This window comes from Leptodactylus fuscus (genome assembly GCF_031893055.1).
Source record: "Leptodactylus fuscus isolate aLepFus1 chromosome 5 unlocalized genomic scaffold, aLepFus1.hap2 SUPER_5_unloc_1, whole genome shotgun sequence".
Classification (NCBI taxonomy): domain Eukaryota; kingdom Metazoa; phylum Chordata; class Amphibia; order Anura; family Leptodactylidae; genus Leptodactylus; species Leptodactylus fuscus.
This window is the reverse complement of record NW_027439806.1, coordinates 824,648-844,356: the sequence shown is the minus strand read 5'-3', so window position 1 is coordinate 844,356 and position 19,709 is coordinate 824,648. Positions and strand designations below refer to the sequence as shown.

The following is a 19,709-nucleotide window of genomic DNA, read 5'->3' as shown; positions in this document are numbered from 1 at the left end:
AGCTCCTGGATACTGGGCTTCACCCATTACCTTCTTACAGATTAGGTTCTCTAATTTGAGCAGTCCCAAGATTGTCCCGGGACACCTCGTGCTCCGGCATTTCGGGAACTCCCTTCTTTTTTTAAAAATGTAGATTGTGAGCCACATATAGGGATTAGAGATGAGCGAACAGTGAAATATTCCAGATTCGTTTCGAGTAGAGCCTCAATATTTGACTACTCGATGGAATATCGAATCCCATTATAGTCTATGGGTGGAAATGCTCGTTTCAGAGTGTTTAGGAGGAGCGCTGTGCAGTTATTATATTCTATGGGGTCCATGTGCTATAACTGGACAGCGCTTGCAGTTGCGCTGATAAAAAGTAAGCTCCCTCGTAACAGCAAGCTGCCAGCTCTCCCAACTTTCAAAGACGAGCCTGCGGCAAATCAACGCTGGTTCTGCAGCAGGCTTGTCCTTGCTGGTCGGGAGAGCTGGCATCTCACTGTTACGAGGCAGCTGACTTTTTTGTCATAGGAATGCATTGACCAGCGTTGATTGGCCAGTGTACAGCATTCAGCCAATCAATGCTGGTTCTGCCGGAGGCTCGTCTGTGAGGAGGCGGAGTCTAAATCGGACCATGGAGACTGCTGTGATCCAATCGTAGACTCCACCTCCTCACAAACGAGCCTCCAACAGAACCAGCGTTGATTGGCCGAATGCTGTACACTTCTGGCTGAGGTCACACTCTGGCGCCTGTGCAGTCGGCTCTGCCATCGGGACGCAGGTAAGAGCCAAGTGCACAGGCCGGTTGGTGGCCATTTTTTTGGAGGCCGCTTATGCGCGCATGCACAGTACACTCCTGTTTTCCATAGAGCTACAGAAGCGTACTGCGCATACGCGCGTAGCGGCCTCCATAAAATGGCCACCAACCGGCCTGTGCACTCGGCTCTTACCTGCGTCCCGATGGCAGAGCCGACTGTGCAGGTGCTGGAGTGTGATGCCAGCCGGAAGAAGACGCAGAAGAGGAGGTTGCTGGAGAGAGATCTCTGGCAGCATTGGGGACGCCCCCAGTGCTGTCTGAGCACTGGGGCCCACCCCCAGTGCTTCGAAAGAACTCATTTGCATACAGGTAAAAACTGGTATTTCTACTGAACAGCGGCACAGAGACGACTGATAAAGTTGGGAGACGAACAGACTTTCTTAATGCTGTTCTGACGTGTCAGCTAGAAAAAAATGTATTTAAATGATAGGATCCCTTCCAACCTGGGATTGGAAGCTCATTTGAATATTTCTGGTGCATGCTGGGAAGAGGAGAAGAGTCGCCTTAATCTCATCGATTGCTGGGAATTGCTGGGTCTCGCTGGTTAGAGGACATCGCAAAACCTGGGATTGGAAGCTCATTTGAATATTTCTGGTGCATGCTGGGAAGAGGAGAAGAGTCGCCTTAATCTCATCGATTGCTGGGAATTGCTGGGTCTCGCTGGTTAGAGGACATCGCAAAACCAAGAGTTTCTACACTTCGTAGACGCCGTCAGACGAGGAAAAAAAAAAAAAACATATACAAGATCATTCATCCAAATTTAGGGTGCATTCAGACTACGTAACGCCGGGCGTGTATGAGAGCCGTACACGCCGGCATTACGGCAGACTGCCGAACACTTCCCATTCACTTCAATGGGAGCGCTCGTAACAGCGGCGTTTACGAGCGCTCCCATTGAAGTGAATGGGAAGTGTTCGGCAGTCTGCCGTAATGCCGGCGTGTACGGCTCTCATACACGCCCGGCGTTACGTAGTCTGAATGCACCCTTAATGAGCAACATGGAAGAGGAGAAAACCCACATGGTGAGCTGCAACACTTGCTATATGTTTACAGATCTGCCGGACCATAAAGCCAACTTCACCTGTATGAAATGTAAACTAGTGGCCCTTTTAGAAGAAAAAGTGCAGAGGTTGGAAGAAAGAATAGTGACGTTGAGAAGCATCAAAGAAAGTGAGGTCTTCATTGATGAAGCTGAAGCAAGCCTCCAGAACACAGTGGGGGATGAAAGTGCTAGAGAGCCTACAGTTGCAGAGACTGATGCAAGTCCCCCGAATACAGTAAGGGAAGAATACTTGAGAGAACCTACAGAGGCAGAAAACTGGACACATGTGACCAAGAGATGCAAATGGATCACAAGGCCATCACCACTCACACAGCTAAGTAACCGATATGAAACTCTCATGCAGGTGGATGAAAATGACAAAAATAACCTATCAGCAAAAGAAGAAACAAAAGTCACCCAGAGACAATCAGGAGCAACAAGAAATGGTGTTGCAAGGAAGAAAAGAAGAGTAGTGGTTATGGGTGACTGACTGCTAAGAGGCGCAGAGGCAGCTGTCTGCAGGCCAGACTTAACCGCACGAGAAGTATGCTGCCTCCCAGGAGCAAAAATCAAGGATGTGGCCGATAGGATACCAAGCCTCCTCAGCTCCAAGGACGACTACCCATTCCTACTGATACATGTGGGTACAAACGACACGGCAAAAAATGATTTACCAACTATCTATAAAGACTTTGAAAATTTGGGGAAGACAGTGAAGGAACTGGATGCGCAGGTAGTATTCTCATCAATCCTCCCAGTTGATGGTCATGGCATCAGGAGATGGAATAGAATACTAGAGGTAAACACCTGGCTTCGACGGTGGTGCCGAGAGCAAGGATTTGGATTTTTGGACCATGGCGTGAATTACCTCTACGATGGACTCCTTGCTAGAGACGGGATACATCTCACAAAACCTGGGAAAAACATATTTGCCAGAAGACTTGCCACACTCATCAGAAGGGCTTTAAACTAGAAGAAGAGGGGATGGGAAGAAAAAAGAAAGACAAGAACATGGAGCTAAAAGACATACTAAACAAGGTTACTAGATGTGGTATAGAGGACCCAAGACAGGATACTCAGAAGGAAATTACGAAAAAGGATGCAACAGAGCACAATCTGAAATGTTTTTACACAAACGCACAAAGCATGGGAAACAAACAAGGAGAACTAGAGCTGATGATACACAAGGAAAACTATGACGTCATCGGCATCACAGAAACCTGGTGGAACGACATGCATGATTGGAACATACAGATGGAAGGATACAACTTATTCCAAAAGAATAGAACTAATAAAAGAGGGGGTGGAGTTGCATTGTATGTTAAAAAAGAACACATCTCCACAGAAATGACAGTTATACAGAATGATAATCTACTGGAAATTATTTGGGTAGTAATTCAAGGGAAAAACAATGATAAGGACATCATACTAGGCGTTTATTACAGACCACCAGGACAGACAGAAGACATGGATGAGATTTTTTCACAGCAAATGACCACACTCTCAAAGAAACATGAAATAGTGATCATGGGAGACTTCAATTACCCTGACATTCATTGGGAAACCCACACAGCCAAGAGTAAAGGCTCCATCAAATTTGTATCCTCTCTAGCAGACAACTTCATTGCCCAGCTAGTAGAAGAAAACACGAGAGGAACATCCATTTTGGACCTAGTCCTAACCAACAAAGAGCACATGGTTAAGGGACTACGGGTAGCAGGGACACTGGGATTCAGCAATCATGCTATACTTGAGTTTGGGGTTGTAAGAAGAAGAAGACCTGAGAAGACACAGACTTCAAGGCTCGACTTTAGCAGGGCAGACTTCAAGAGCCTGAAGGCAAGGGTTAGCAGAATTCCATGGTGCAAAATTCTTAAGCACAAAAATGCACATGAAGGGTGGGAAATCTTCCGTAGGGAAATCATTAAAGCACAGGAACTAACAATACCTAGAAGGAAGAAAAATGGGAAGCACCTAAAAATATCAGGATGGATGACCAAAAAATTACATAACCTGCTAAAAAGGAAAAAGGAAACATACAAGAAGTGGAAGATGGGAAGTATACCTAAGGAAGAGTATACAGCAGTCTGCAGACTCTGCAAGACAAGCATCAAAGGAGCTAAGGCTGAACACGAATTGAAGCTTGCAAAAGAGGCAAAGAGTAAGGTAAAAGGATTTTGGGGATATGTTAAAAGCAAAAGAAAAGTGAAGGAGACCATTGGAGTCCTGAAGAATGACAAAGGAGAAACAGTTAACATGGTGGAACAGCAGGTGGAGCTACTAAATTCATATTTTGTATCCGTCTTCTCCCAAGAAACTAATGGAAATATCGACATTAATGGTGATGGAGATGAGGGGAAGGAGGACTCCAAGCTGACTATAAGCGAAGGTCTGGTAAGAGAGCACTTAGCCAAGTTACAGGAAACCAAGTCCCCAGGACCAGATGATTTACACCCTAGAGTCCTGAAAGAGATAGCAGAGGAAATAACAGAACCCCTTGCTATAATCTTCGGTAAGTCATGGGAAACAGGAGTGGTCCCTTTAGATTGGAAAAGGGCAAATGTTGTCCCCATCTACAAAAAGGGGAAAAGGGACGATCCAGGAAATTACAGGCCGGTAAGTCTGACCTCGATAGCAGGAAAAATCTTTGAGCAAATTGTCAAGGAACATTTACTTCGGTACCTGGATGGGAAGGCATTAATTAACCAGAGCCAGCACGGCTTTATGACCAATAAATCTTGTCAGACTAACCTGATTTCCTTCTACAACAAAATCACTGAATGGTTGGACCAAGGGAATGCCGTGGACATAGTATATCTTGACTTCAGTAAGGCATTTGATAAAGTATCACATAACCTTCTTATTGAAAAAATGATTAAGTATGGCTTTGACAAAAAATCCGTTAGGTGGATTCACAACTGGCTTAATGATCGGGCACAACGAGTAATACTAAATGGCTACACATCCAACTGGAAGAAAGTCAAAAGCGGGGTGCTGCAGGGCTCTGTTCTGGGCCCAGTACTTTTTAATATCTTTATAAATGATCTGGACGATGGAATTATTGGGGAACTCATAAAATTTGCAGATGATACGAAGATAGGAGGAATAGCCAACACTAGAGAGGAGAGAGAGTATATTCAAAAGGACTTAGACACACTGGAACAATGGGCTGAGGCCAACAAAATGGGATTTAACAGGGACAAATGCAAAGTTCTACATCTGGGTAACAGAAATGTAAAAAACATATATAGTATGGGAGGAATAGAACTAAGTGATAGCAGAGGGGAAAAGGACTTGGGCATAATAGTAGATCACAAATTCAACATGAGCCAACAGTGCGGTGCTGCTGCAAAAAAGGCAAATAAAATTCTGGGATGTATTAAGACAAGCATTGAATCTAGATGAAGAGAGGTCATTATTCCGCTGTCCTCTTCCCTGGTCAGACCACACCTGGAATACTGTGTACAGTTCTGGGCGCCTCAATTCAAGAAAGACATCGATATATTGGAGCAAGTCCAGAGAAGAGCAACCAAAATGGTGGAAGGTCTGCAAACCATGTCCTATGAGGAGCGGCTAAAAGAACTGGGATTGTTTAGTTTGCAGAAGAGAAGGCTGAGGGGAGATTTAATAGCAGTCTACAAATATCTGAAAGGTAGTCACAGTGCAGAGGGATCTCCCCTATTCTCATTAGCACAAGGAAGTACAAGAAGCAATGGGATGAAACGAAAGGGAAAGAGATACAGATTAGACATTAGGAAAAACTTTCTGACAGTGAGGGGAGTGAGAGAGTGGAATAGGCTGCCACGGGAGGTGGTGGGCGCTCCATCAATGGAAATCTTCAAGCGGAATCTGGAGAAACATATAGCTGGGATGATTTAGGAAAACCTGCACTCGCAGGGGGTTGGACCCGATGGCCCTTGAGGTCCCTTCCAACTCTACCATAAGAATAAGAATAAATACTGGGTAACACCTACACATTAGGCCTCCCTATGTCTGAAATCGCCCGCTCTACAAATCTATACAAATATTTGTCCTGTACGGTAAACACTGTAACGGGAAAAATCATCAAAAAGTGTCAAATTGCCTTTTTTTTCAGTTTTGCCTCTGATAAAAATTTGAATAAAAAGTGATCAAAGCGATCGACATTCCCCAAAATGGTAGAACTGAAAAAAGACGCCTCATACATCCCCGTACACGGACGTATACAAAAGGTACGGGGTTGTCAGAAGATGGCGACTTGTAGAAAGAAACATTTTTGGCACAGTTTTGGATTTTTTTGAAGGGGTTAAAATGTAAGTAAAACTCTACAAATTTGGTATCCCCGGAATCGTACCGAAACACAGAATACAGGGGACAGGACATTGTGGCTGCGCAGTGAACGCCGTAAAAACGAAGCCCGTAAGGAAGTCGCACAAGTGCAGTTTTTCTTCCCCCATTCTGAGTTATTTTCCAGCACATTGTACAGAATAAGTAATGGCGCCATCAGGAAGAACAATCTGTCCACAAACACTAAGACCTCGTGCGGCTCTGAGAGCGGAGGAATATAATTATGGGCTTTGGAGGGGGGTGGAGTAAAAAATGGAAAAGAAAAGCTGAAAAATGCCCGCGGCGAGAAGGGGTTAAACTGACCATAACCAACCTGTACCCAAACTGTTTTTCAGCATTTTCGGCAGAATCACGGCAGGCGGACGGCAGCGCAAGTGTGAACACCGCCTGAGAAACAATATCCTGCTCATCTGCGCGCTCACTAACAGTATATACTAACCGTAACATGGGGATGACACACAAAGCAACCAATAATAGCACAATGCCATCTCTCAGTGTCAGGACAGACCACCGGCGCCCCCTCTCCTCCCAGGATCTGCCCTGAACTGCAGGCTCTGGACTATGACCCAAACCTGAGGCTGATATGTACAGGTGTATATACTGTATATTATATATATATACTGACACACATATATATATTCTCCTCATGTACCGGTGTATATACTGTATATTACACATGTATATTCTCCTCATGTACAGGTGTATATACTGTATATTATATATATACTGACACACATGTATATTCTCCTCATGTACAGGTGTATATACTGTATATTATATATATATTGACACACATGTATATTCTCCTCATGTACAGGTGTATATACTGTATATTATATATATACTGACACACATGTATATTCTCCTCATGTACAGGTGTATATACTGTATATTATATATATACTGACACACATGTATATTCTCCTCATGTACAGGTGTATATACTGTATATTATATATATACTGACACACATGTATATTCTCCTCATGTACAGGTGTATATACTGTATATATATATATATATATATACTGACACACATGTATATTCTCCTCATGTACAGGTGTATATACTGTATATTATATATATACTGACACACATGTATATTCTCCTCATGTACAGGTGTATATACTGTATATTATATATATACTGACACACATGTATATTCTCCTCATGTACAGGTGTATATACTGTATATTATATATATACTGACACACATGTATATTCTCCTCATGTACAGGAGTGTATATACTGTATATTATATATATATATATATATATATATATATATATATATATATATATACTGACACACATGTATATTCTCCTCATGTACAGGTGTATATACTGTATATATATATATATATATATATATATACTGACACACATGTATATTCTCCTCATGTACAGGTGTATATACTGTATATTATATATATACTGACACACATGTATATTCTCCTCATGTACAGGTGTATATACTGTATATTATATATATACTGACACACATGTATATTCTCCTCATGTACAGGTGTATATACTGTATATATATATATATATATATATATATATACTGACACACATGTATATTCTCCTCATGTACAGGAGTGTATATACTGTATATTATATATATACTGTATATTAGTTTTCTCTTCACCACATCATCCTATCTCACCTCAGTCCTTCTATACAATTCCCGCCCACACCCTGTAGGTGTAACTGAGGTGACGCCCCCGCCGCCATCTTTGTTTCGGGCACGCTCCTTTCCCGCGCCTGTGTCACTATCACCGGCCAGCACGTGTTCTGATGTTAGTCTTGGCCTTCTACAAAATGGCGGCTGCATAGTTGTTGTTCCCGCCTTCTGTTTAACTCCTCCCACCATGACGCACTTCCTGCCCTTACAGGCTTTGAGGTAAATTTCACCTTCCCGCGTCCATCTTTGTTTGTCGTGCTGCAGGAGCCGGAGCTGTGAGAGGCGAAAGGTGAGACCCCGAGTGACTGCTGAGGTGCAGGGGCCCGGGAGACCCCGAGTGACCGCTGAGGTACAGGGGCCCGGGAGACCCCGAGTGACTGCTGAGGTGCAGGGGCCCGGGAGACCCCGAGTGACTGCTGAGGTACAGGGGCCCGGGAGACCCCGAGTGACTGCTGAGGTACAGGGGCCCGGGAGACCCCGAGTGACCGCTGGGGTACAGGGGCCCGGGAGACCCCGAGTGACCGCTGAGGTACAGGGGCCCGGGAGACCCCGAGTGACTGCTGAGGTACAGGGGCTCGGGAGACCCCGAGTGACTGCTGAGGTACAGGGGCCCGGGAGACCCCGAGTGACTGCTGGGGTACAGGGGCCCGGGAGACCCCGAGTGACCGCTGAGGTACAGGGGCCCGGGAGACCCCGAGTGACCGCTGAGGTACAGGGGCCCGGGAGACCCCGAGTGACTGCTGAGGTACAGGGGCCCGGGAGACCCCGAGTGACTGCTGAGGTACAGGGGCCCGGGAGACCCCGAGTGACCGCTGAGGTACAGGGGCCCGGGAGACCCCGAGTGACTGCTGAGGTACAGGGGCCCGGGAGACCCCGAGTGACCGCTGAGGTACAGGGGCCCGGGAGACCCCGAGTGACTGCTGGGGTACAGGGGCCCGGGAGACCCCGAGTGACTGCTGGGGTACAGGGGCCCGGGAGACCCCGAGTGACTGCTGAGGTACAGGGGCCCGGGAGACCCCGAGTGACCGCTGGGGTACAGGGGCCCGGGAGACCCCGAGTGACCGCTGGGGTACAGGGGCCCGGGAGACCCCGAGTGACCGCTGGGGTACAGGGGCCCGGGAGACCCCGAGTGACCGCTGGGGTACAGGGGCCCGGGAGACCCCGAGTGACCGCTGGGGTACAGGGGCCCGGGAGACCCCGAGTGACCGCTGGGGTACAGGGGCCCGGGAGACCCCGAGTGACCGCTGGGGTACAGGGGCCCGGGAGACCCCGAGTGACCGCTGGGGTACAGGGGCCCGGGAGACCCCGGGTGACCGCTGGGGTACAGGGGCCCGGGAGACCCCGAGTGACCGCTGGGGTACAGGGGCCCGGGAGACCCCGAGTGACTGCTGAGGTACAGGGCTGTAGGGGCCCGGGAGACCCCGAGTGACTGCTGAGGTACAGGGCTGTAGGGGCCCGGGAGACCCCGAGTGACCGCTGGGGTACAGGGGCCCGGGAGACCCCGAGTGACTGCTGAGGTACAGGGCTGTAGGGGCCCGGGAGACCCCGAGTGACCGCTGGGGTACAGGGGCCCGGGAGACCCCGAGTGACCGCTGGGGTACAGGGGCCCAGGAGACCCCGAGTGACCGCTGGGGTACAGGGCTGCAGGGGAGGGGGAGCAGCAGCGTTATGGAGGAGCCCATGGGGGGGGGGGGGAAGTATGGAAGATTCCACATAGCAATAAGAGTGGGGGACATCTCATGTAGTTTTTTAAAAGAAAATTAAAAAAAAAGGAAGACTCCATTTAGCTGGAAGAGGGGGAGCTGTGGCAAAGATATGTCTTTTTCCTAAGAAGAGAGGGAGCAGATGGAAGGTTCTAGTAGGGGGGCGGCTGTATTTAACGTTCTGTGTAATGTGTGTGGGGGGGGGGGGTACGGAAGGTTCTGTGTCATGTAGGGGGGGGTACGGAAGGTTCTGTGTCATGTAGGGGGGGTACGGAGGGTTCTGTGTCATGTAGAGGGGGGTACGGAGGGTTCTGTGTCATGTAGAGGGGGGTACGGAGGGTTCTGTGTCATGTAGAGGGGGGTACGGAGGGTTCTGTGTCATGTAGAGGGGGGTACGGAGGGTTCTGTGTCATGTAGAGGGGGGTACGGAGGGTTCTGTGTCATGTAGAGGGGGGTACGGAGGGTTCTGTGTCATGTAGAGGGGGGTACGGAAGGTTCTGTGTCATGTAGAGGGGGGTACGGAAGGTTCTGTGTCATGTAGAGGGGGTACGGAGGGTTCTGTGTCATGTAGAGGGGGGTACGGAGGGTTCTGTGTCATGTAGAGGGGGGTACGGAAGGTTCTGTGTCATGTAGAGGGGGGTACGGAAGGTTCTGTGTCATGTAGAGGGGGTACGGAGGGTTCTGTGTCATGTAGAGGGGGGTACGGAGGGTTCTGTGTCATGTAGAGGGGGGTACGGAAGGTTCTGTGTCATGTAGAGTGGGGTACGGAAGGTTCTGTGTCATGTAGAGGGGGGTACGGAGGGTTCTGTGTCATGTAGAGGGGGGTACGGAGGGTTCTGTGTCATGTAGAGGGGGGTACGGAGGGTTCTGTGTCATGTAGAGGGGGGTACGGAGGGTTCTGTGTCATGTAGAGGGGGGTACGGAGGGTTCTGTGTCATGTAGAGGGGGGTACGGAGGGTTCTGTGTCATGTAGAGGGGGGTACGGAGGGTTCTGTGTCATGTAGAGGGGGGTACGGAGGGTTCTGTGTCATGTAGAGGGGGGTACGGAGGGTTCTGTGTCATGTAGAGGGGGGTACGGAGGGTTCTGTGTCATGTAGAGGGGGGTACGGAGGGTTCTGTGTCATGTAGAGGGGGGTACGGAGGGTTCTGTGTCATGTAGAGGGGGGTACGGAGGGTTCTGTGTCATGTAGAGGGGGGTACGGAGGGTTCTGTGTCATGTAGAGGGGGGTACGGAGGGTTCTGTGTCATGTAGAGGGGGGTACGGAGGGTTCTGTGTCATGTAGAGGGGGGTACGGAGGGTTCTGTGTCATGTAGAGGGGGGTACGGAGGGTTCTGTGTCATGTAGAGGGGGGTACGGAGGGTTCTGTGTCATGTAGAGGGGGGTACGGAGGGTTCTGTGTCATGTAGAGGGGGGTACGGAGGGTTCTGTGTCATGTAGAGGGGGGTGTGGGACATTCCATAGCTTAGGATGAGGGGGTGCAGCAGGATAGAAGATTTAAGGACGACCTTTCCTGCCCTCCTGCACATGCGGTGTTATCAGCTCTCCCGTCCTGTGCCCGGGGGCTGGAGATATCGGTGTTGTTAGTTTCGGCACCGATCTCTACCCACTGTCAGAAAGGCGCTCATGATGTTGTTGCCTGGCTGTGAGGACCCTCCCCCGACAATATCCGCATGTACAGGAAAGCTCCTCTGTAACGGGAGTCTATCATATTAGAAACCCACTTAACCAATGTCACGTTGCAGTATCCTACATAAGACTCCCGGGCTCCGGCCTTGCCTTCTTTGCTTCTCCCTGCTGTTTCTTACTTAAAAATGTGTTTTTCAGATGATAGACTCCCTTTAATGGTAAGGGGGGGGCGGCGTGGGATGGAAGGTTCCAGGTAGTAGAAAAAGAGGGGGTGCAGTGATATGGAAAGTTCCATAGATTACGAGAAGGGGGTGCAGCAGGATATAGGGGGGGGACGGGGTAGAAGCTGACCACGGCTGAGGAGACCCTGTGTATTTTGGGGGCCATGGGTGGGGGTGACGCATCACAGGCCTTCATTGTCTTTGTCTCACAGACCATGGGTGACAGCGATGATGAGTACGATCGCAGGCGAAGGGACAAGTTCAGGAGGGAGAGAAGTGACTATGACCGATCCCGTGAACGAGAGGAGAGGCGAAGAGACGACTGGAGCGACAGGTGAGAGACCCCGTGATGGTCAGTACGTACTATACAGCGCCACCTAGGGGGGCGGATGGTTAATGGAGCTTCTCCTTACATTAGGGAATGGGACAGAGGAAGAGAGCGGAGGAGCCGCGGAGAATACAGAGACTACGACCGCAGCCGCAGAGAGAGATTCTCTCCTCCGCGACACGAGATGAGCCCGCCCCAGAAACGGATGAGACGAGACTGGTAAGAGCTGTGAGATGGCCCCGCCTCCTGTGGGGTGATACAGGGGGTAGACCTGAGTGGGGTGTTCTGGAGCCTCTGCTGATGGGTGTTTCTCTTTCAGGGATGACCACAGCTCAGACCCGTATCACAGCGGCTATGACATGCAGTACTCCGGCTCGTCGGGAGCCCCCTCGTACGGCCCGCCACAGCCCTGGGCCCATCCAGACATGCACGTCATGCAGCATCATGGGATCCCCATACAAGCCAGGTAGGAGCTGAGGGGATGGCTCACTGCTGGAGGCAGGGGTCACTTACTTACTGTGTGTGTGTATATATATATATATATATATATATATATATATATATATATATATATATATATATATATATATATATATATCTGAATCTCCTCCCTCAGGCTGGGAAACCTGCATGACGTGGATATGGGCACCCCGGCTCCAGTCATGAAGACCTTTAAGGAGTTCCTGCTTTCCCTGGAGGACTCTGTGGATGAGACGGAGGCCGTCCGCCGCTACAACGAGTACAAGATGGAGTTTAGGCGCCAGCAGATGCAGGACTTCTTCCTGGCACATAAAGACGAGGAGTGGTACGTGACCCAGTGTGTAATGTGGCAGCTCTCTAGTGCCGCCCTGCTGTTGTCCAACCCCTCCCTCCCCCTCTATCTCTCCAAAGTCATCTTCTATGTTCTCGCCCTTCCATGTTGACTCTTGCTGCTCCCTCTTTCTTTCTCTCCTACCCTTCCTCCCTTTTGTGTAGCCCCTCTCCCCTCTTGTCGGGCTCCCCCTCGCCTCTCCTGTTTTACCTGTCATGTGTTGCCCCTCCTGCTGCCCCCTGTTTGGTCTCTCTCCTTCCTGCCCCTTCTGTTTTGTCTCCCCACTGCTCCCCCCCTCTCCACCTCCATGTTGCTTCTCCCTCCTTGTGTCTCCCCCTGCTGCCCCCTCCTCTATGTTGCTTCTCCCTCCCTGTCTCCCCCTGCTGCCCCCTCCTCCACCTCCATGTTGCTTCCTCTCCATGTCTCCACCTCCATGTTACTGCTCCCTTCCTGTCTGCTGCCCCATCCTCCACCTCCATGTTGCTGCTCCCTCCCCGTGTCTCCCTGCTGCCCCCTCCTCCACCTCCATGTTGCTGCCCCCTCCTCCACCTCCATGTTGCTGCTCCCTCCTCGTGTCTCCCCCTGCTGCCCCCTCCTCCACCTCCATGTTGCTGCTCCCTCCCCGTGTCTCCCTGCTGCCCCCTCCTCCACCTCCATGTTGCTGCTCCCTCCCCGTGTCTCCCCCTGCTGCCCCCTCCTCCACCTCCATGTTGCTGCTCCCTCCCCGTGTCTCCCCCTGCTGCCCCCTCCTCCACCTCCATGTTGCTGCTCCCTCCTCGTGTCTCCCCCTGCTGCCCCCTCCTCCACCTCCATGTTGCTGCTCCCTCCCCGTGTCTCCCTGCTGCCCCCTCCTCCACCTCCATGTTGCTGCTCCCTCCTCGTGTCTCCCCCTGCCCCCCCCTCCTCCACCTCCATGTTGCTTCTCCCTCCTCCCCCCTCTCCACCTCCATGTTGCTTCTCCCTCCCCGTGTCCTCCTGCTGCCCCCTCCTCCACCTCCATGTTGCTTCTCCCTCCCCGTGTCCTCCTGCTGCCCCCTCCTCCACCTCCATGTTGCTTCTCTCTCCCTGTGTCTCCCCCTGCTGCCCCCCGCTGTTATTACATGATGAGATATGTGATTTGATGTTCGGTGTTTTCTCGCTTTTCTCCTTCTCTGAAGACGCTGAAGGTGCAGTCATCCTCCTCCTGGCGCCGGTTCGCGCTTTTTCCGATCGTAGACAGTCAGGCTTTTTTGTTTTCTTTAGTTTCTGAATGTCTTAGGGTTAGTCAGACAGGGCCGTGCGGGGGCAAAAATAATCTCAATCCTCCAGGATTTTCATGAAAAGTGTAAATGTTTTAATCCGAAACTTCTGCCCGGTATGGACCAGGTAACGCTGGGGGTGGAGCCTGGGGATTGTGTGTTACCAAATCAGCAACTGTATACTATGTGGAGGGGGAGGGGCACATGATGTGGGAGGAGCTTCTCAGTACAGTGATGTCATCTCCATGTACCACCAGCTCTGTACTCCAGTCACATCCAGAGCTGCGGTTACACTGAAGGCTCGCAGGACTCCTGAAGAGTTGTGGATTCAGCTCTGAAGGTGACTGGAGTATATGACCTAAGTAAAGGATCTGCAGAGTTCCTCATGAATTTTTGGGGTCCAGGACCCTGCAGTTGTCTTATTTGGGCAGTGGGTGTCCCTGAATACAGTGAGAAGGGGCGGCAGATTTGATTTGAAGGGGGTAATGTTAAGTTAGGCCATGCGCCCCCTGCTGCACATCATCTGAATTGTCCCCCTGGGCCTATGATCTGCCAGTAATATACAATAAGGCGGGGTCAATTCATGACACCAGAGCGCCTCCTGTGGATGGTGTCAGGTGGGAGTAGTACAGGCCACGCAGGAATGTAGTCATGGGGCTGCCATCAGGTGAAGGGTTAGAGCTGCTGATTCGGTGACTCTTCTTGTGACCCCTATCTCATGGTCTCCTCTTCTCTCCCCATCACCATCTTTCTCCCTGCCCCTTCCATGTATTGCCGCGGTTTCTCACTAGGTTCCGATCCAAGTATCACCCGGATGAGGTTGGACGTCACCGGCAGGAATCTCAGGCGGCGCTGCGCAACAGACTCAACGCCTTCTTGTACCTGATGGAGAACTCTTGGCTAAATGACATCACGCTGGACATGGAGAAGGCGCCCGCCATCATCAAAGTCCTGGACGCAGGTATGGGGGACACAGACTCATGGGAGTGGGCCAGATTAGTATCATGTGGGACTTGTAGTCTCCTCATTGCTCATCTTCCTTACTTCTGCCTCCCGCAGCTGTCATAAAGATGGAAGGAGGAACAGAAATTGACCTGAAGATCCTGGATGAGGAGGAAGAACAGGCAAAGCGTGAGGCTGCCAAGAAAGAGGAGGTTCGAGCCACTGAGGGGCAGTCTAAGCCTCCAGAAGAGAAGGAGGCTGCGCCTAAGGTAAGAGAGTGGCTGTGGTCATTGTGTGGAGGAGGGGGTAGTGGCCAGTATATACTGAGCGATACTTGTGTCTCCAGACTGATCCAGAAAAGGAGCCCGAAGTGGAAGAGAAACCTCCGAAACCAGAGGAGGAGGAAGAGAGGAAAGTGGAGAAGGAGGAGCCAGAGCGAGAGAGCAGGAAGGTCAGTGAGGATGTGACGCCCCTCATGTCTGATTATACAGGGCAGAACCCCCTCACCTATGCCCCGGACGGGTGTCACATTACCTCTTCTCATCTCCACAGTCTAGTAAAAGAAAAAGGAAGCGGAGTGGAGACAGCGATGATGGCAGCGACTCTGAGTCGGGGTCTGGTTCTGAGCCTGGAAGTCCCAAACCAGAGAGTCAAGGGCAAAATGGGCGAGGTGAGTCCAACAGCAGAGCTGAGGTTATGAAACACAGCGCCATGATGGTGCCCCCCCTTCCCCAGTTCTTTGGATAGTAACCTCTATCTCCTAATAGAAGAGTCTCCCAAAAAGGAAGAGGAGGAGGACGAGAAACAGAAGGAGAAGCCCAAGGAGGAAGCTGTGAAACCGCGACCGTTACATAAGACCTGCTCACTCTTTATACGAAATGTCGCCCCCAACATCTCAAAGGCTGAAATCACAGCGGTAAGGGTCTTTTATCAAGCAATGTGTAATATATCGATGTCACTGCATATATACATTACTTATCCTGTATTATACTCCAGAGCTGCGCTCACTATTCTGCTGGTGCAGTCACTGTGTACATACATTACATTACTTATCCTGTATTATACTCCAGAGCTGCGCTCACTATTCTGCTGGTGCAGTCACTGTGTACATACATTACATTACTTATCCTGTATTATACTCCAGAGCTGCACTCACTATTCTGCTGGTACAGTCACTGTGTACATACATTACTTATCCTGTATTATACTCCAGAGCTGCGCTCACTATTCTGCTGGTGCAGTCACTGTGTACATACATTACATTACTTATCCTGTATTATACTCCAGAGCTGCGCTCACTATTCTGCTGGTGCAGTCACTGTGTACATACATTACTTATCCTGTATTATACTCCAGAGCTGCGCTCACTATTCTGCTGGTACAGTCACTGTGTACATACATTACTTATCCTGTATTATACTCCAGAGCTGCGCTCACTATTCTGCTGGTGCAGTCACTGTGTACATACATTACATTACTTATCCTGTATTATACTCCAGAGCTGCGCTCACTATTCTGCTGGTACAGTCACTGTGTACATACATTACATTACTTATCCTGTATTATACTCCAGAGCTGCGCTCACTATTCTGCTGGTACAGTCACTGTGTACATACATTACATTACTTATCCTGTATTATACTCCAGAGCTGCGCTCACTATTCTGCTGGTGCAGTCACTGTGTACATACATTACATTACTTATCCTGTATTATACTCCAGAGCTGCGCTCACTATTCTGCTGGTACAGTCACTGTGTACATACATTACATTACTTATCCTGTATTATACTCCAGAGCTGCGCTCACTATTCTGCTGGTGCAGTCACTGTGTACATACATTACATTACTTATCCTGTATTATACTCCAGAGCTGCACTCACTATTCTGCTGGTGCAGTCGCTGTGTACATACATTACTTATCCTGTATTATACTCCAGAGCTGCGCTCACTATTCTGCGGTCACTGTGTACATACATTACTTATCCTGACTTCTCTTTCTGGTTTTGCTTCCAGCTCTGTAAGAGATATCCCGGCTTCCTGCGGGTGGCGCTATCTGATCCTCAACCTGAAAGAAGGTGAGTCGGGTGATGAGGATTTTGATTTGGGGGGGAGGATTGCTCGTGCGTGCTCCATGTCCTGTTGGGGCAGGTCAGTGTGTGTGTGGGGGGGGATTGCTCGTGCTCCTGTTGGGGCAGGTCAGTGACTTTCCATTGTCTTCTGTAGGTTTCTGCGGAAAGGTTATGTGACGTTTGATCGTGGTGTGAACATTAAGGAGATCTGCTGGAATCTTCAGAATATCCGGGTACGGCGCTCTCCCTTGTGTAAGATTTTAGGGGGTTTCCTTTCTCCTCCCCACGTTGCTCACTCATCTTCTGATCTGTTTTTCTGAAGCTTCGTGAGTGTGAGCTGAGCCCTGTGGTGAACAGAGAGCTGTCCTGGAGGATCCGACACGTGAACGGCATCACCCAGCACCGACCCATCCTGCGCAACGACATCAAGCTGGCGGCTCGGCTCATCCACGCCCTGGATGAGAGGGGGCAGCTATGGAAGGAGACACAGGACGGGGAGGTGAGGATCGGGGAGGGGTCTCTCTGGGGGAGGGGCTATTTATCTGTTGCGGTCTCTTATGGACCTTCCGCTTTTGTCTCTTCAGGAAGTTGCTGCCCAGAATCCCATACTGAAGAACATCACAGATTACCTCATCGATGAGGTCAGCGCGGAGGAGGAGGATCTGCTGTGGGGGGCCGGGCGGACGGCGGGAGCGGAGCCTCCGAAAGAAGGGAACCCCACCGAGGTCAGCGTGGAGAGAGATGAGAAGCTCATTAAGGTAAGGGAATGATAGCGCCCCCTGGAGTAATACCTGCCCCTCAGTGAGTGGAGTGAGGGTCTGCCGCACTCATCACTTACCGCCCCCTCTCTTCTCACCTCAGGTCCTGGACAAGCTCCTCCTCTACCTGCGCATCGTTCACTCTGTCGATTATTACATCACCTGCGACTACCCCAGCGAGGACGAGATGCCGACGCGCTGCGGGATCATGCACATGCGAGGACCCCTACCACCCAACCGGGTCTCCCACCGAGATGGTAATGTCATGGTGTAATCCCAGGGGTCCGCATGGAAACCTCATCTACAGAGTTCAGCATTCTCGCAGCTGACGGTTTGTTACAGTAGTCGGTGAGCTGAACACTGTCTCACAAATCCTGGAGACATTGTAACAACCCCTCAGCTGTAGGAGTTAGTAACAGTCTATGTAGATACAATCTGCAGGGGTAGTTTGTGGCCCCTCAGAGGTTGGGCCTATATTGTATGGACAGAGCCCTCACTGTTCCTTCTCCTGGTAGTGGCGGACTGGCAGAAGTCGTTTGAGGAGAAGCTGGCGCCCCTCTTTGCTGTACGCGAGACTCTCTCCGAGGAGGAGGCCATTAAGGTTGGGAAGAAGGACCCGGAACAGGAAGTGGAGAAGTTTGTAACGGCCAACACCCAGGAGTTGGGCAAGGAGAAGTGGCTGTGCCCACTGAGCGGCAAGAAGTTCAAGGTGGGTAGGCCTGAGTGTGTGGGGTGGAGGGCGTGGGGTCGGGTCCTGACCTCCGACCCTCCAGCTCACTGATGTGCGCTCTTCTTCAGGGGCCGGAGTTTGTCCGTAAGCACATCTTCAATAAACACGGAGAGAAGATCGAAGAGGTCAAGAAGGAGGTGGCCTTCTTTAATAATTTCCTGATGGACAGCAAGCGCCCCGCACTGCCTGAGGTCAAACCCATCCAGGCCCCTGTGGCTGGGCAAGGTGAGTCCAAGTCATCACCCTGCAGGAGGCGGGGCAGGCTCATAGCTCCTCCCCATCACTTCATAACGCTTTGCTCTTGTTTTGCAGGTTTGGCCCCAGGGCTCTTGTATCCTCACCAGGGGCCTCAGGCTCTCCTGCCTTACGGTCAGCCGCGCCCCCCAGTTCTGGGGTATGGAGGTAGGTTCGGGACCTCGGCTGGGATTTTGGGGGTTTTCGGTTTTATGTGTTGTTGACTCTCGTCTCCCCCCCCCCCCCCCCCAGGAGCCCCGCAGTTCCCTCCCAATCCTTATGGCGCTGGACGTGGATATGATGCGTTTAGGGGCCAGGGTGGAGGCTACCCAGGCAAACCCCGCAGCCGGTGAGTGAGTAATAGATTGTCCATATTTAACACCCCCCCCCCCAATTCTGCATACTCCGTGCTGATGACCTGTCCCCCCTTCACAGGATGATGAGAGGAGACCCTCGCTCTATTATTGAGTACAGAGACCTGGACGCTCCAGAAGATGTGGATTTCTTTTAGCACTTATATTAGATGTTGCCCCTCCCCCACGCCTCAAGTTGCAGGCAGCTCCGCCCCTTCCTTCAGGTATTTCCGCCTCCCCCTTCCAGACTTTTTGTTGTTTTTATTTTTTATTATTATTAACTCTTCAGGACTGTAGCTGATGTGACCTCGTCCTGTTCAACGTGTTCGCCGGCACCGACTGATAAGTTATAGATGGGGGAGGGGCTGTTGGAGGAGGCGGGATTACTGTCATTCCATGATCTAATAAACTTGTAAATGTATCTGCACTATGTGACGTCTCCGGTGTCTTAACTCGCAGCTGTCCTGCATTGTGGGAGATGTGGAGTATCTGCACCACACTGCAAGGCAGCAGAACGTGCACTATACAGACTGAGCCAGCAGAGGGCAGCGGTGTTACACGATCAGGCAGAGCTGCTAAATGCTATGGGCTACTAATAAGAGCTGATGGCTAGGAGATCCAGAGGTTATTACTATCAGGCCCCTCTTTTCTGGGCTCAGAATGTTCTGGAGCTTCAGGAATGAGGAAAGGAGTTGTCAGAGTGTAGTGTCTACCATGACCACAAGATGGCATTAACAGGACTAGATGAGGATACGGGCATGGGCCTCGTGTGGTTTTTTTTTTTTTTTTTTCCCCAACTTATTTTTATTGAAATTTTTATTTATTTTTTTAAATACAAACA

At 50.4% G+C, this 19,709-nt stretch overlaps 1 protein-coding gene across 1 annotated transcript; it reads left to right on the top strand.

The window, feature by feature from the left end:
• The first annotated feature begins 8,064 nt into the window (after positions 1 to 8,064).
• On the top strand, positions 8,065 to 19,290 carry SRRT (serrate, RNA effector molecule). The gene is made up of 20 exons (XM_075261177.1): positions 8,065 to 8,142; positions 11,617 to 11,738; positions 11,823 to 11,951; positions 12,052 to 12,198; positions 12,349 to 12,537; positions 14,573 to 14,742; positions 14,841 to 14,992; positions 15,070 to 15,174; positions 15,276 to 15,393; positions 15,491 to 15,639; positions 16,738 to 16,799; positions 16,948 to 17,026; positions 17,116 to 17,292; positions 17,378 to 17,551; positions 17,655 to 17,808; positions 18,067 to 18,260; positions 18,350 to 18,506; positions 18,594 to 18,683; positions 18,768 to 18,864; positions 18,951 to 19,290. The coding sequence occupies exons 2-20, from the start codon at positions 11,620 to 11,622 to the stop codon at positions 19,024 to 19,026; spliced, it is 2,538 nt and encodes an 845-aa protein (XP_075117278.1). The 5' UTR covers positions 8,065 to 8,142; positions 11,617 to 11,619; the 3' UTR covers positions 19,027 to 19,290.
• Positions 19,291 to 19,709: the final 419 nt, after the last annotated feature.

Coding starts and splice junctions, on each gene's coding strand:
- SRRT (XM_075261177.1), top strand. CDS start 11,620: ATGGGTGACAGCGATGATGAGTACGATCGCAGGCGAAGGGACAAGTTC. Junction 14,993..15,069: donor AGAAGGAGGCTGCGCCTAAG/GTAAGAGAGTGG, acceptor TTGTGTCTCCAG/ACTGATCCAGAAAAGGAGCC. Junction 17,293..17,377: donor AGGAGACACAGGACGGGGAG/GTGAGGATCGGG, acceptor TTGTCTCTTCAG/GAAGTTGCTGCCCAGAATCC.